General features: G+C 33.8%; 1 protein-coding gene across 1 annotated transcript; it reads right to left on the reverse strand.

Moving 5' to 3' along the window:
- LOC104746383 (BTB/POZ domain-containing protein At3g19850) lies at nucleotides 372-11,893 on the reverse strand. The gene is made up of 4 exons (XM_010467846.1): nucleotides 11,889-11,893; nucleotides 3,188-3,324; nucleotides 1,911-3,089; nucleotides 372-989 (listed from the first exon to the last, which is right to left on the reverse strand). Exons 2-4 carry the CDS (start codon nucleotides 3,248-3,250, stop codon nucleotides 561-563), a joined length of 1,671 nt encoding a protein of 556 aa, XP_010466148.1. The 5' UTR covers nucleotides 3,251-3,324; nucleotides 11,889-11,893; the 3' UTR covers nucleotides 372-560.

The raw sequence follows: 15,215 nt of genomic DNA on the forward strand, positions 1-15,215 counted from the left end.
ATTTCATTTTCAAGAATATCAAATCTGGAGCTGGAGGGCATGTGACGTATATAGCCAAGAAAATATTTTCTCCCGTGATTTGATTTTCAATTGTTTTGTATACAATGCATGATTTTGAAAGGCCAACTTGTTGATTTTATAGCTTCTTTCGATTAGCATTTTCAATATTTTTTTCCCGAGTGTATATATTATTATATAGAACCGGAAAATCCAAGTTGAAGTTTACAGTATATATTCGTTTTCTGTACTTTGTGATGTGATTTTGCAGTGACTAAAGAAAATTATAATGAAAACTGATCTTACTTTCTAGATCCACTGGGCAAAATCAATTCCCTCTCGAGTCTGATAGAGTAACCCATGGGTTACTCGAATTACAAAATATTCATTTTATTTGCATCCAAAAGGTCATAATTATATGCATCCTCAAAACTACAATAACTTTTGCATGAAAAAAAGCTTATGAATATACACACGAGATGTGCATGTATGTGATGATATGATAGATATCAATCTATATCTAGAGATCGAATAATAAAAAATGACGAGTGAACTAGTATTATTTAACAAAGCCTTGGAAAATTAGAACTAGAATGTGTATGTCCATGTCTCACCAATCTTGACACTACTTCACTCTTCTTTTCCTTACAAACTTTTTCAGAGCTAGTCCACAGCTTCCTGTCCAAATTCATCATCCTTAGATCATCTTCAAACTTCTCCGACGACATATCAAATCCTTTCAAACGAACCAGTATTGGTTTCTCTTCTAAGTAGTTACGCGAATTCCTGATCTTGTTTACTTTGCTCTTGTCTTCTCTTGAGGGTGTTAGACTCTCGTCTGATAATTGTTGGGACTTGAGTGCTAGAACTGCAATATTTGGAGGGATCTTGGGATTTTTTGCAAGTTGTTTGCATGTCTCCAATGTTAGTTTCTTGTAGTTTAGACACCGACATATTTTTGTTCTATCTTCGGATGATAGTTTTGGATGAGACTGCAAAAATCATAGTTAATGTTAGTTCTTGCCTTCAAAATATGGATTGACTAAGCAAAACGATTTATATACTACATGGCATTGGTACTAAAAAAAACAAGCACACACGCTATATTGGGTTTTACTTTTCTTTCCGACATCACATTTGGCTTAGCTTGAACATATTTCACGTGAAACTAATCTTGTTCTTAGTGTTTTTATAAACCAAGTACTAATTATTAATTAGTCAAACACTAGTCAGATTCTGACATGAGTGTGCTGTAACACAGTAATTTAGTACCTTATTGTTTTCTTTTCCTACACATAAAACTTTAACGTTTTTTTGTCAAACACATTATTCGAAAAATGCATACTCAAAATGAACATAACAATGGAAAACCAATTTTGTTTTGTGTCATTCGGGTTTACAATTTTCAAGTGAATATTTGAGGGAAAATAGGATAAAAATAGCTAGTAAACAAAAAAAAATGTAGACAAAAAGATTCAACGAATAAACAGAAATCCAAATGTAAATGATTTGTGTTTGAAAGTTCCTATATAATTCCACTTCTAAGACAATATTATTAACGACTTTGCCACCAAAGTCACCACTAGTACTTCCACGTGTATGGATGTAGTCTACGAATGTATGTATATCCAATCTCAGATTTTCGAATCTTTAGATATCATCACAAACCAAAAAGAAAGACAAAAAGATAAGTTAAGCTCTTGAGAACTGTAAAAAGCCAAACTATATAGAAAGTTGTATGCTTCTTGTCATCTTATATTCCACTCTACTTACTTTGTTTTTTTGTCTCATTTTGTTCAGAATCCTCTTTTTCCCAAATTTTTCATGAACGTGCAATTATTTGGAAAATATCCAACAAAAAAAAAAAAAACAAGAAACAATCACTAAAAATGTAATGAGTAGAAAGAACTGACCTCAAGATAGATATCAATAGCTCTGTATAATCCATCAAACCAATCTCTAGCAAAATCTGGCAAACTCTCTGCAACTTCAAGAAACTTTGACACTTTAAGATTCTGGTCTGGAGATATCTCTCTCAAATACTTATCAATCAACTTCCCTACTATTCTTATCATTCTCAAATTCTCATCATCCTCTGAGTGGCCAATTCTCACGAACACTTTGAGTAATCTTATCACCAAATCCACATCGTAAAACCCTTTTTCTTTTTTTCCTCCCGCAGGTATTAGAAGATCATCGAGTGTTGCTTGATCCAGCATTTCTCCTATAACACTCTCTAAACCAATTCTTGATTCTTTACTGATGTTAAATCCCGATAAAACCCGTAGAACCCAAAAGATTTTCCTGCAGGAGAACGTGGTTTTCGCAGCGAAGACCACTCCTTGAACCGCTGTATCAGCTAAACCTGAATACTCGAGCTTGTTGTTTGATTTGTTTTGGAGCTTTGTCTTGAGGTAGTGGAGAAGAAACCTTGTGAGGACCAAGCTGTTATTGTTCTTATCATAAGCTCCGAGGTTCTTTATCAGCTTTTCGATGATTCTTGGCCCAAGAATTGACATATCGTCGAACCACCACTCGTTACTTGTTTTGCAAGAAAACGATCTCGAAGTAGACCGTTTGTCTGAATCAGACCTAGTCTTTGCCGTATCCGGCGACTGAGAGGAGGCTGAGGCAGAGGATGACGGAGAGGATGAGGCAAAGACTTGACTCATGTCTGAATTCTGAGCGATTTTGGCTAAAACCCCGAAAACAAGCTTATCGACAAGACCGTAAGAATCTGCGTGTAGGGACACTTGTTCGCAGCTCTTGAGACACAAAAGGACGTCGTTCCATGACCAGTAGAACATTCCTTCAAGAAACTTCTCTGTTTGAAGCAAGAGATTCGAGGAACAGAGCTTCTCAGTCATCTCAAGGAAGGAAGAAGAGCAGTACAAGATGGAGACGTTCGAGACATCGATCGAGATTCCTCCACCATTACTGTAACAGAATCTTGAAACCAATTCGAACCCTTCTGACCCACCAGGAAAATCTTCAACCTCGATGATGATTCTACTGTTCTTGTGATTCTTCTTCTTCTTCTTGCTCTGTTTTATCATCTTCCTCAAGAACCCTGAGTACTCTGAGATCAAATCCTAACACAAGAAACAGAGAGACACAACATTTAGTTCAGATATATGAAACAGAGGGAGTTAGGTTTGAATTAGAGGAGAGATTTGGTTAGGTTTGTTACCTGATTAAGTAAGAACGTGAACTCGTGATTGAGATTGATTTGAAGATCACAGAGAAGAGACATTGTATTAACTTCTTTTGCATTTGATGAAGATGAAACTTCTTGTGAGCTTCTTGTTCTTCTTCCTTCGTGTTTTCCTTNGGGCCTTCAAGTTGCAAGTTGAGTAGAGAGGTAGAGAGAGAGAGAGAGAGAGAGAGAGAGAGAGAGAGAGAGAGCAATAATAGTTATCACATGGAAACGGCTATTTATATATCTTTTTTTCGGCGTTCTTTTTATTTCAATATCTAATAATACATTTTCTTTTTATTTGTCTTTGTAACTCTCATATATAAGTTTATGCAGTAAAATTTATACGAACATATATAGAACTTATATTGGTCTCGTGGAACATCTAACCCTAGTAGAAGTAGAACATCTAAAATAGTGAAAATGTAAATAATTCAGTGCCGTTCCACTTTGTAAATGTTTTCTTTCTATAATTTATTGGTTTTTGTATGAATTTATAAGAATTGGACAATCGAAATGTATTTATACAGCATGCTATTAGTTTTCGACTCAAACTGGCTATTATAACGTTTAACATTTTAGTATTTCAGTATAGTTTTCGTTTCAATCCAAGTTCAAGACTATAGTACACAACTTATTTTCTTTCGATTTGGTTCAAACGGAGTTACTATTTTTCATCAAAAGAAAACCTATATCTTTTAATAATGTAATTAGCGTAGAACCGTAGAACGTACGAAAAGTTAATTATAAACCATGCATTGACCGCATATATGCAATGCCTCGTCATATGTAGCATATATAAAGGCGATACATACGACGAGGCATTGTCAGAGAATATAAAGGTTATATTTTTTTTTTGTTGACAGAACATAAAGGTTTGCTAGAGTTTAGCTGTTTTAATTATCAAATATTAAGTGTAGGTTGATTTAAATATTACTCCATCTGAAAAAAGTATTAAGTTTTTACAAATGCAGACTATATAAATTTGGAAGATTCATAGACAAATCTTGTTTGGAATCCATAATTGTCACTGTTTTCGGTCCAACTGCACCGTATAATTAAACAATTATTAAGTTTTAAACGTTTAATTAATCAGAGATTAATAGTCCAAAAATGTAATACCAGAAAAGTGAAAACAAGGTGCTTGTGGTTGCGGCACACTTGGAATGACCAAATGCAAGATTGATTCCTTTATGCTCACTGATCAGTTTACAATATTTTTTTTGGAAAAAAGTCAGGAAGGACTAACATTATTCGTAGATTAAAATGTAATATGGGCATGGCCGTTTTATTTGCATTAAAAAAAAAAGACTAATTAACATAAGACATTTATATTTTCTGATATAATTCTACTGGTGTCTCAACTTCTATAGTAGTGAACTAGTATCAAATATATTCCAGCAGCACAGACAATGATGCTTCATGAACTCTCAGTTATGACTTGTCCATAGCTCAAGGACTACTATGCCACTCAAGTTGTATTATATAATATTCTGTAGTATATGTTGGTTTTATACACACGTATATATATGATGAGTGTGTCGCTTTTGTTTTTATGTGAATGATAAATATTCTCCTTTTCTTGGCCTTATACATATCATGAATTTCTATTTTACCAATTTCCAGTTTCAATGTAAAAGAATCAAGTGTTTGCTTCTCCTTTTATGTATTTGTGTTATATTTATAAAAAAAAATCAGTTGCTTGCAAAGTTGGGAGTTTCACTTTCATTGCATGTGAACGAGGTAGGGTTTTGAGTATGACATTTACGTCTGTGAATAAAGTCGACTAATTGCTTTTTCATCATTATCCAAATCCCAGCCATGTCTTTGATAACGATCTATATATGTATATCAGTATATGAAACCAAATATTTTTCTTTGAAAAAAATGGCCAAACCGTAAACTTTGTATTGTTTCATGATCCTCAAAGAAATTAAACTTAAAATATATAACTCATCTGATAAGGCCCATGAGAAGTAATTGACGATCCATCCATTATCCATTCAATTGTTGTGGGCTTTGTTTAGAGTAATTTTTGACGACCGAATTGACGATCTTTGTTTAACACTTTTGACTTTTTGAGGAAATATCTATCTAGTTCTAGACTAGGTTATAATCATCACCATCATTACCAATGGTTACTTTTGAGGAAATAACATATGAGTAACCATTGGTAATGATGATGATGATGATTTTTTNTTTTTTTTTTTTTTTTTTTTTTTTTTTTTTTTTTTTTGTCACAAACTCGCTAGATGGTGATGATGATGATTATTTTGGAACTAGATAAACTCGCTAGATGGTGATGATGATGATTATTTTGGAGTTAGGGATGGTGTATCTTGTGTTAAAGAAGAGAAACTCGCTGCGTTATATCAGCACCGTGATCCATTGCATATGATAGAGATTTGGGTTACTACTAAGATAGAGCCCAATGCGGTGTCGTGGATCCCCTTTTTAAAAGTTGATTGTGAGCCAATCCTTGGTCTTGATTTTCTGTTTTATAGAACTCACGACAGTTTCTTCATCGACGAAGAGAAGGCACTCGCGGTGGTTTTTAGTTCAGGCAGGGGCTTACCAAAACGCTACCAAAAAGCTTACATCATTGGAGAAGATAGTTACTTTAAAGAAGTGGATCTTGGAGTGGATCTTGGAGCAGTTAAAGCATCTCGTAGCCCACTTGTGTGTTCTAGCTCTTATGTTCCAAGTTTAGTGCAAATTAACCAAACTGCATGACCCAAAAGGAGAGAGAATAAGAAGAAGAAGAAGAAGGAATTGAGCAAAAACAAAGAGAAGAAGAGGAAGCAAAACCATGCAGCAATCAAGGTCTAATTAATGATGACGACGTACTCTATATATTCATGAATTTATAGCTTATTTTACTATGATAGTATCTCTTTTCCTTGAACCAAGACTTAGATAGTCGATTATTAATTAATTATATTGTGTTTCTGTTTTGTTATAAACTAGCAGTTTTCCTTTTAGCTGATCAGATGAAACTTGGTTAGAGTAACTTTTGTAATCTTCACCGGCATAATTAACAGCTTTTGATATTTCATTTAAAATATACTGAAGATTTAAAATATACAAGACGATTTAAAACTTAACAACTATGATACAAATTAATGATGCAGATTAACTGTAGTCTTTAGACTCATTTCATTATCTTCCCCACTTGTATTACATTTCTTCTTTCTTCCATTGAAATACAAATTTCTCAAAATGAAACAACATCCTCAGACTTTATGTAAAAGGACAGGCGAGAAAAATATGCACAACGCTTGCAATTCTGGGCGTTTGTAAGGCTTATCTTGGCTAGGTTACTACCTAAGGAGAGGGCTCCATTTGCAGCCTTCCACAAGAAGCTCTCTGTTTTTGGACTAAGTTTCAATTGCCAAATGTTCTTGACCCAATTTAAGGGCTATCCGTCTCTCATGATAGGGGAGAGGGGCGCGAGAGAGTCTCTTGCTAGGTGGTACCCTGTCTTTGTTAAATACTGTCCCGGTTTTTCAGGGAGCCATAGCAGTGAGTCTTGGAGAGGCAGAGTACTGAGATTAATGGATCTGATGGCATCCTCATATTGAGGTACAATGTCTCTAATGGTTGTAAGATTCCACACTCCTTTGAAAGGAAAAAAATCAAATCCTTAACCAGCATAGAGTAAGAATCTTGTGTAGGTGGGCCAATAGGAACTAGCGTGGTGTGGTTAAAGAGAACGAAGGATCCATTAATAAAATCAGTAAAAAAAAATCACTAACATATGGATAAAGGAATTTATCAACCTATAAACATTATCAAACGGGTATTATTTAAAAAGAAACAATTATAAATATAAATATTCCAACAAACATAATCATGCACATAAATGCGGGTATGTCATAACTGTTTTTGTCAATTGCTGATCGAAACTAGCAATTCTTCAATCTTAAACTATTTATAAATAAGAATAGCCTCATCATTTAACACACAAGTATTATCATAGTTTAAAGAATCAAACTAAAATTTACGTAGGTATTTCCCCGCGTTGCACAACATGGATAACTATTTAGTTACTAATTTTTACCATTTGGACATTATGAAGAGAGTCGATGTCATTGGATAGATATATTTTGTATGTGTCTTACTTTTAAAGATCTCTTTGGCAAGTTCTTTAAATTCTTCGAAAATTCATTCCTAATTTTATTCATTGTGGATTTCCAATATTTTAGATCATTTGGTATCAAATTCTATTACAGATTCAAACATTTTCTTATAGTAGTAGAAATCTACATCAAGATACAATATTATGATTATTATGTTCAATGTAACTTTCCCTTAGCACAAACAACAACATCCATAAGACAATCTCACAACAACTAGGAAATATGATCGTTTCCAATCATCAAAGAGATCATTCTTAATTGACTTCATTTACAACAAAAATTCCTGACCAAATAAAAGATTATTTACTTAAATCATAATATTTACGAAGAAATTGCGTCCAAAGTATATCGATTACTTAACATGCATGAAACATTATACTTCATTTTAATTCTCATCAAACCTTATGTACTACGTAATTTCATTGAATTTTGTAATTGTTACACCCTTGTTTTCTCGCAATATTCTATTTTAACCATTCAACAGAAATTTTGGTTTGTGTGAAATGTTTGATTTACAATTTTCTACTTAAACGGTTGACCCATCTGATTTACATCACTTGATTTTTTATTTAAAGCTTAAGTGTGACATGTTTGATCCAAAATTATTATATGGATTAAATACATTATCAATACCACTTTATTCATAAAGATGATACTTCAGCCATAAAATATTTGTAAATTTTAGTAAATTATAATATTTATGCCATATTTATTATACTTAATATTTAACTTTTGTTCAACTCATCTCATACTTGTTTTGCCTATGATTTTTTCCCTGCTCCTGCCGCACTTGAGCTGCATTCTCCTTCCGGATTCATTTTTTCATCTAGTTTTATATCTAATTTTCTACAAGAAAAAAACGAGTATGATGTATAACTACACCATAATAACATATTTTGTAAAACACTTTTAGGATAATATAAATTACAATGAAAATAATTTATCTATGATTTATATAATAATGCAAATTGATTTGCCACTATTTTAGTTATGAAACACATGGAAACCCATCAAAAATAGCAATATTTAACCAAAAAAATAGTTAAATAGAGTTGTTAGAAAATAAAAACTAATGAGTGATAATTAAGAAAAGAAAACTCATTCTACATTCATAATAAATTTGATATCGTTCCAATATAACTTGATGAGATCGCCTGATTTGTGACCTCTTGTTTTTACAATATTAGTCCATCCAGAAGACATACGATAATAACCTTGTTTGTATTCCATAATCTTAACTGTATATGATTTGTTATTACCAAAGACTTCCACTTGAATACCATTTCGAGGTATTGTAGTTTTCATTTTTTTTTTAATATATTTTCCATAATTTTTTTGGGCAAACCCAAATGACCCATTATAGAAACATCACTATCTTGATAGATTTTTTTGTTATCAACATATTTGGATCCATTTAGCTAACCTTTTCCCCTCCCTGAAAATATAACTAAATATTAATTTAAGAAAATTAAAGTTTATAATATTTCTAAACAAATCTTAGACAAAAATAATGCTTTAAACCTTTTTAAATAATATTAATTTTCTTCAAAATAAATCTCTAAATTTAGTAAACTATATGGATATATATATATATATATATATACATACAATATTTTCTAAAATTACTAATTTGTTTATGAAACCACTTATATATTTCCCTTTTTATTATGCTAAATTGTATTTACAACAACTTTTTTTAGTCCTTACATTTTGTTTTTATAAAATTATATCTAGTACAATATTATTAAGAGATTAATTACATTAATAGGAATAAATAATCTTTCTCAAAACTCCAAATTTGCTTATTTGATACCTTATACATTTGTCATCTATTCATGTAGTTTTTTTCTACAATAGTTTCAACTAGCTTTAACCTTTATTAATTTTGAATTTTAAAATCCAAATATATAATAATTAAAAATCTAGTAATTAATTGACAACATGATTTGTTATAATCATTTTTCATAAAAAAGTGAAAAAATCACTCGTTAAATTTCATCATACTTGAAGTATATTAATTAGCAACAAATGAAAAATAATCAATATCATAATACTAAATTGACTGTATTAGGAGTTTATTGGTCAATTCACCATGAATGGAAAGAAAAATTAATCAAATGACTAATTTTATTTTTAAGACAATAATCCTACATCTATTTTTTTTTCATTAATTCATTAAATTATAGAAGTATGTATTCGAATAATATATACTTTCCCGACTGCCTAACATATTGTCTTCTCTTGATGAAATTGATTTAAAAAAAAAATGAAACATGTATCCAATTATACAGAAGCACATGTAACAATAAACATAGTTAACTTTTCTTGTTGTCCCATCAAAAATGTAACTTTGACATACACACCAAGATAAAAATAAATTCATTTGGAGTTATGATTTTCTTGGTCACAAAATTTAGATGTGGTTAAGTCATTTGCTCCAATTCAAAGATTTCTAACCCAAGTATACACTCCCATCATGGTTGAAGACGATCTCAATTTTCAGAAACCATAACAAACAATCCGATTTCAATTCCCAATCTAAATCCCAATCTTTCAGCAATACCACCTTCGTCTCAACAACATTCACAAAAGCTGCAAGTCGCTGCTCTGGTTCTATTCCACCTGATGCACCTTATGGAGCTTCGTCTTAGATTCCTCACTCACATTTCTCCACCCATATTCCACCGCCACCACCATTAAGTCCCAATATGCAATTCACTCCTATTGCAAATTTTCAAAATTTAAGCTCTAGTGTTCTTTATCAAGGCGTGAACTATATGGGGTTCCAGACAGGCCCGACTAAATTTTTTTTAATAAACTTAGAGAGATTTTGGCAAAACAATGGGTCTTCGTACCATTGGACCATTTTCGAGACCAAATTTTGATGTTTAAAGGCTTTTCGGGCTTTTTTGTCATCCCGACCCAATTTTGGATAAAAAGCTGTGTTCACACATGGATATGGGTTTGTCCAGTTTGAAAGCACGTCCAAGGTGCCTAAACCGGTCCACATCTTAAGTGGGACCCATGATCCATTGAGTCTTTAGAAAAGGATATATGTGATTACATGAAATATACTATCGAATGTGATTATACCAGTGCTAATGCACTAGATCCTATCAAAAATCCGCATTTAAGGGCGCTGGGCGAGAGTAGTACTCGATAGTTGACCTCCCAGAAAGTTCTCATGTTACATCCCTGATAACACTCTAATTTACATTTTTTAGCATCCTTTTTTGTCCATATTTTGCATTGTTCATACCTCTAACTTAGCATTTTTAGGTCATTTACTGTAAGAATCAAGTTTTAGAGCATTTAGGGTGTTGCATTTCTGCATTTGCATATATTGGATGAAAACAGGTGCTAAAGAGCCAAAAATGGGGAAAAACAAGGACAATTCGAGCATGTACCCGAAGGAGCCATCGAGCTACAAGAACAAGTCCGAACCCCAACACAATCAAAGAGGATCCAAGAGCGCGAAGAACAACCCGAGGATCTACCCGAGGAGTTACCCAACTTCACCCTCGTGTACCCCATCGAGTAGACCATCGGGCAGGTCTGGGAAGCTAGGTCAAATGGGTTTCCATATATAAACCCCCTCTTTCCCTAGCTCGCAAACGAGCACGCCGCAGACCCTCAAACCAGAGAGCGAGAGCTTCTGTGAGAGAACTGAGCGACTCAACATTTTTTTCTTGTTTTTGTACTTTTATTTTGTAGTTTTTCTTAGATCTCTATCCCATACTCTTTTCTACTCTACTCTATCTCTTTAATAATGTCATTTTCGTTTATTTCTATTGGTTTGTCATTCGTTTCTATGTCCGAGTAGTGTAGCAAAGTTTCTAGGGATGGGATAGATGATTAGGTGTTCTTGATCGGTTAGGATGTCTTAGTTGATTGTTATGTTTGATAGATTTCCTTCTAGGTTAATGTTCTTAATGCTGTCAACAAACCGAAAGGTTGAGATTAGATCTAGGGCGTTTACAATGCTACATACCGAAAGGAGTAGATAAAATGCTTGATTAGGTCAATGGTAGAGGTATACTTAACTTTGAGTGACAAAATCAGATAAGTCTAAGTTTACTGACAAAAATGAATTGTTCTTAATGCCTGCTTGTTCATATTGCTAGTGCTACAGTGTGGTAGTATGTTCAAGGTTGATTGTTGCTAGTGCGAAAGTGTGGTGACAAGGTTTTAGAGGTTCATTGTCTAGGAAATAATTGCTTGAGCATGTAAGGCATCCGTACTGGTCTAGAACACTTAGGATTCGATTACCCCCCATCCTTAGGAACTTTCATATTTCATTTCTTGCATTTTCTTTACTTACTCGACCACTTACCCGATCAGGTACACGATAACCTGCATCGAGTAATACCTCGAGTTGTTCATAACTTACTTGCATACTCGATCACCCCCACTCGATCCTGTACTCGATTGCTTGCATCGAGTGCTTAGGTAGTGTGGTTTACTTGTTTATATTAGGACTGTTAGAACCAAAACCCCATTATTACTTGGCTTGACTTGTTTGATTCTGATTGCATCCTATCTGCTAGCATAACAACCATTTGGATTGATAACCTTTTGTACTACAACTGCATAGGGAATTGATACCCTGGGTGAAAACCTGTTTATGAATCCCTCCCTATTTTTGTTTTTGGTTGTTAGGTATCCCTCCCTTTTTTTTTTGGCTGTTTCACAAGACAATAGTAGATACACGATGTCATAACTTTCACATCGTGAGAACTTACGCGACCAATGATACCTTTTTGAAAAGCCCCGAAAGAGCTTTTGGCAAAACAATGGGACTTTGTACTATTGGACTACTTTTGAGACCAAGTTGTGACATTGAAAGGCTTTTTGTGTTTTTTTTTTTGTGATCCGAACACAAATTTGGGATAAAAAACTGTGATCGAACATGGTTATGACTTATATTTCGAGTTTGGAAGCACATGCAAGGTGACTAAACTGGTCCACAAATTAAGTGGGACTCACATCGGATGGTCCTTTGAGTCTTCGGAAAAGGATATATGTATTTGCATGAAATATACTAACGAATGTTATTATACCATTACTAATGAACCGGATCCTATCAAAACTCCGCATTTGGGCATGCATGGGCGAGCGTAGTATTGGGATGGGTGACCTCCTATAAATTTCTCCTGTTACATCCCTCCCTATTTTTTGTTTTTGGTTGTTAGCCATCCCTCCCTTTGTTTTTTTTGCTTTTTTTTTCCCTTTTTTGGTTGTTTCATAAGACAATAATACATACACAATGTCCTAACTTTCACATTGTGAAGACCTACGTGACCAATAATACCTTTTTGAAAAACCTCGAGAGAGCTTTTGGCAAAACAATGGGACTTTGTACTATTTGAACATTTTTAAGACCAAGTTTTGATGTTGAAAGGCTTTTTGGGATTTTTTTGTGATCCCAACACAACTTTGAGATCAAAAACTATGTTTGGACATGGGTATGAATTGTTTTTCGAGTTTGTAGGCACGTTCAAGGTGACTAAAGCGGTCCACATATCCTTTGGGACTCTTATCGAATGATCCCTCATAAAAAGATTTATGAGATTGCATGAAATATACTAAAGGATGCGATTATACCATTACCAATGAAACGAATCCCATCAATAATCCACTGCTAAGCACGCTTGGGCGAGAGTAGTACTGGGATGGGTGACCTCCCAGAAATTACTCTTGTTGCATCCCTCCCTTTTTTTTTTTGGTTGTTAGGCATCCCTCCCTTCTTTTTTTTGGGTTGTTTCACAAGACGATAGTACATACACAACATCTTAACTTTCACATCGTGAGGACCTACACGACCAATAATACATTTTTGAAAATTCCCGAGAGAGCTTTTGCCAAAAAAATGGGACTTCATACTATTGGACCATTTTTGAGACCAAGTTTAGACGTTGAAAGGATTTTTGGGTTTTTTTGTGATCCCAACACAACTTTGGGATCAAAAACTGTGTTCAGACATGTTTATGGCCTATTTTTCGAATTTGGAAGCATGTCCAAGGTGACTAAATCGGTCCACATATCAAGTGGGACCAACATCGAATGATCCTTTGAGTCTTCAGAAAAGGATATGCGAGATTGCATTAAATATATTATGCGATTATACTAGTACTAATGCACCTGATCCCATTAGAACTCCGCAATTAAATGCGCTTGGGCGAGAGTAGTATTCAGATGGATGACCTCCCTGAAAATTGTCTTCTTGCATCCCTCCTTTTTTTTTGGTGTCTCAAAAGACGATAGTACATACAAAACATCGTAATTTTCTCATAGTTAGGACTTACACGACTTATAATACCTTTTTCAAAAGCCCCGAGAGAGATGTTGGCAAAACAATGGGTCTTTGTACCATTGGACCACTTTTAAGACCAGATTTTGATGTTTAAAGGCTTTTCGAGATTTTTTGTGATCCCGACACAATTTTGGGGATTAAAACATTGTTTTTCCAGTTTGGAAGCACGTCCAAGATGTTTAAACCGGTCCAAATATCGAGTGAGACCCCCATAGAATAATCCTTTGAGTCTTCGGAAAAGGATATATATGATTGCATGATATATACTAGCGAATGTGATTATATCAGTACTAATGTACCAAATCCTATCAAAAATCCTTATTTAAGCGCGCATGGGCGAGAGCCTTCGGAAAAGGATATATGTTATTGCATGAAATATACTAACTGATTTAATTATACCATTACTAATACACGGATCCTGTCAGAACTCTGCGGTTAAGTGCGCATGCGCGAAAATAGTATTGGGATGGGTGACCTTGCAGAAAGTAGTCTTGTTGCATCCCTCCATATTTTCTTTTTTTTGGTTGTTAGGCATCCCTCCGTTTTTTTCTTCTTTTTATTGGTTCACTAGATGATAGTACATACACAAAATCGTACCTTTCACATCATGAGGACATGACCAATAATACCTTTTTGAAAACCCCGAGAGAGCTTTTGGCAAAACAATGGGACTTCATACTATTGGACCATTTTTGAGGCCAAGTTTTGACGTTGAAAGGCTTTTGGATTTTTTTTTATCCCAACACAACTTTGGGATCAAAAACTGTGTTCAGACATATAAGCTAAGCAAAGGCCATGATCTGTTCTTAATTATATGCACCATGTCCATCCTTCTTCATCTTCCAATTTCAAACAGCAGATGATATTAGGCTGTAGAAACGTGGAAATCTTTCTCTTTCCCAATCTTCCCTCTGCTCAGAAACAATCAAATGTCATTTTTGATGAGCGGGATCTAATCAAGCATGTATGTAGTAGCTAAAGGAAAAATGACAAACAATTTAGGAGTTCGATTAGTACTATAAAAGTTGTATGAGCACACATTTGTAACTTGTAAGAGTAAGACAAGAATGAGAAAAAGTAATACAAAAAAAACATCTAAAAGTTCTTCTCATTCTTTATTTTTCACCTTCTCGTTCTTCTCCTTTTATCTGTTATTACTCAGTATTCACATGGAGTCAGAGTTCAATGGAAGGAGCAATGGAGCTTTACTCGATTTATGATTCTCTCCGAAAGTGTGTCGAACTTTGATAGAATTTTACTATAATCGCAACATATACCATTTGGGTTATATTATCTTAGATATGATATTACGACTTATAATTTTGAACTTTGATAAAATTTTACTATAATTGCAACATATACCATTGGGTTATTTTATCTTGGATATGATTATATTATCTTGGATATGATTTTACTATTACCGCAACATATACTCTTAACTCTTAAGTAGACAATTAATAAGTGTCGCACTTAATTACGACGGTAGGAGCTGGCGATCTTTTTCCTTTAATTACAACTTTACAATGCATAGAGTAGTACTATGACTCTTTGACAAAAAAAAAAAAAAAAA

The sequence above is a fragment of the Camelina sativa genome, chromosome 15, assembly GCF_000633955.1.
Source record: "Camelina sativa cultivar DH55 chromosome 15, Cs, whole genome shotgun sequence".
Taxonomy (NCBI): domain Eukaryota; kingdom Viridiplantae; phylum Streptophyta; class Magnoliopsida; order Brassicales; family Brassicaceae; genus Camelina; species Camelina sativa.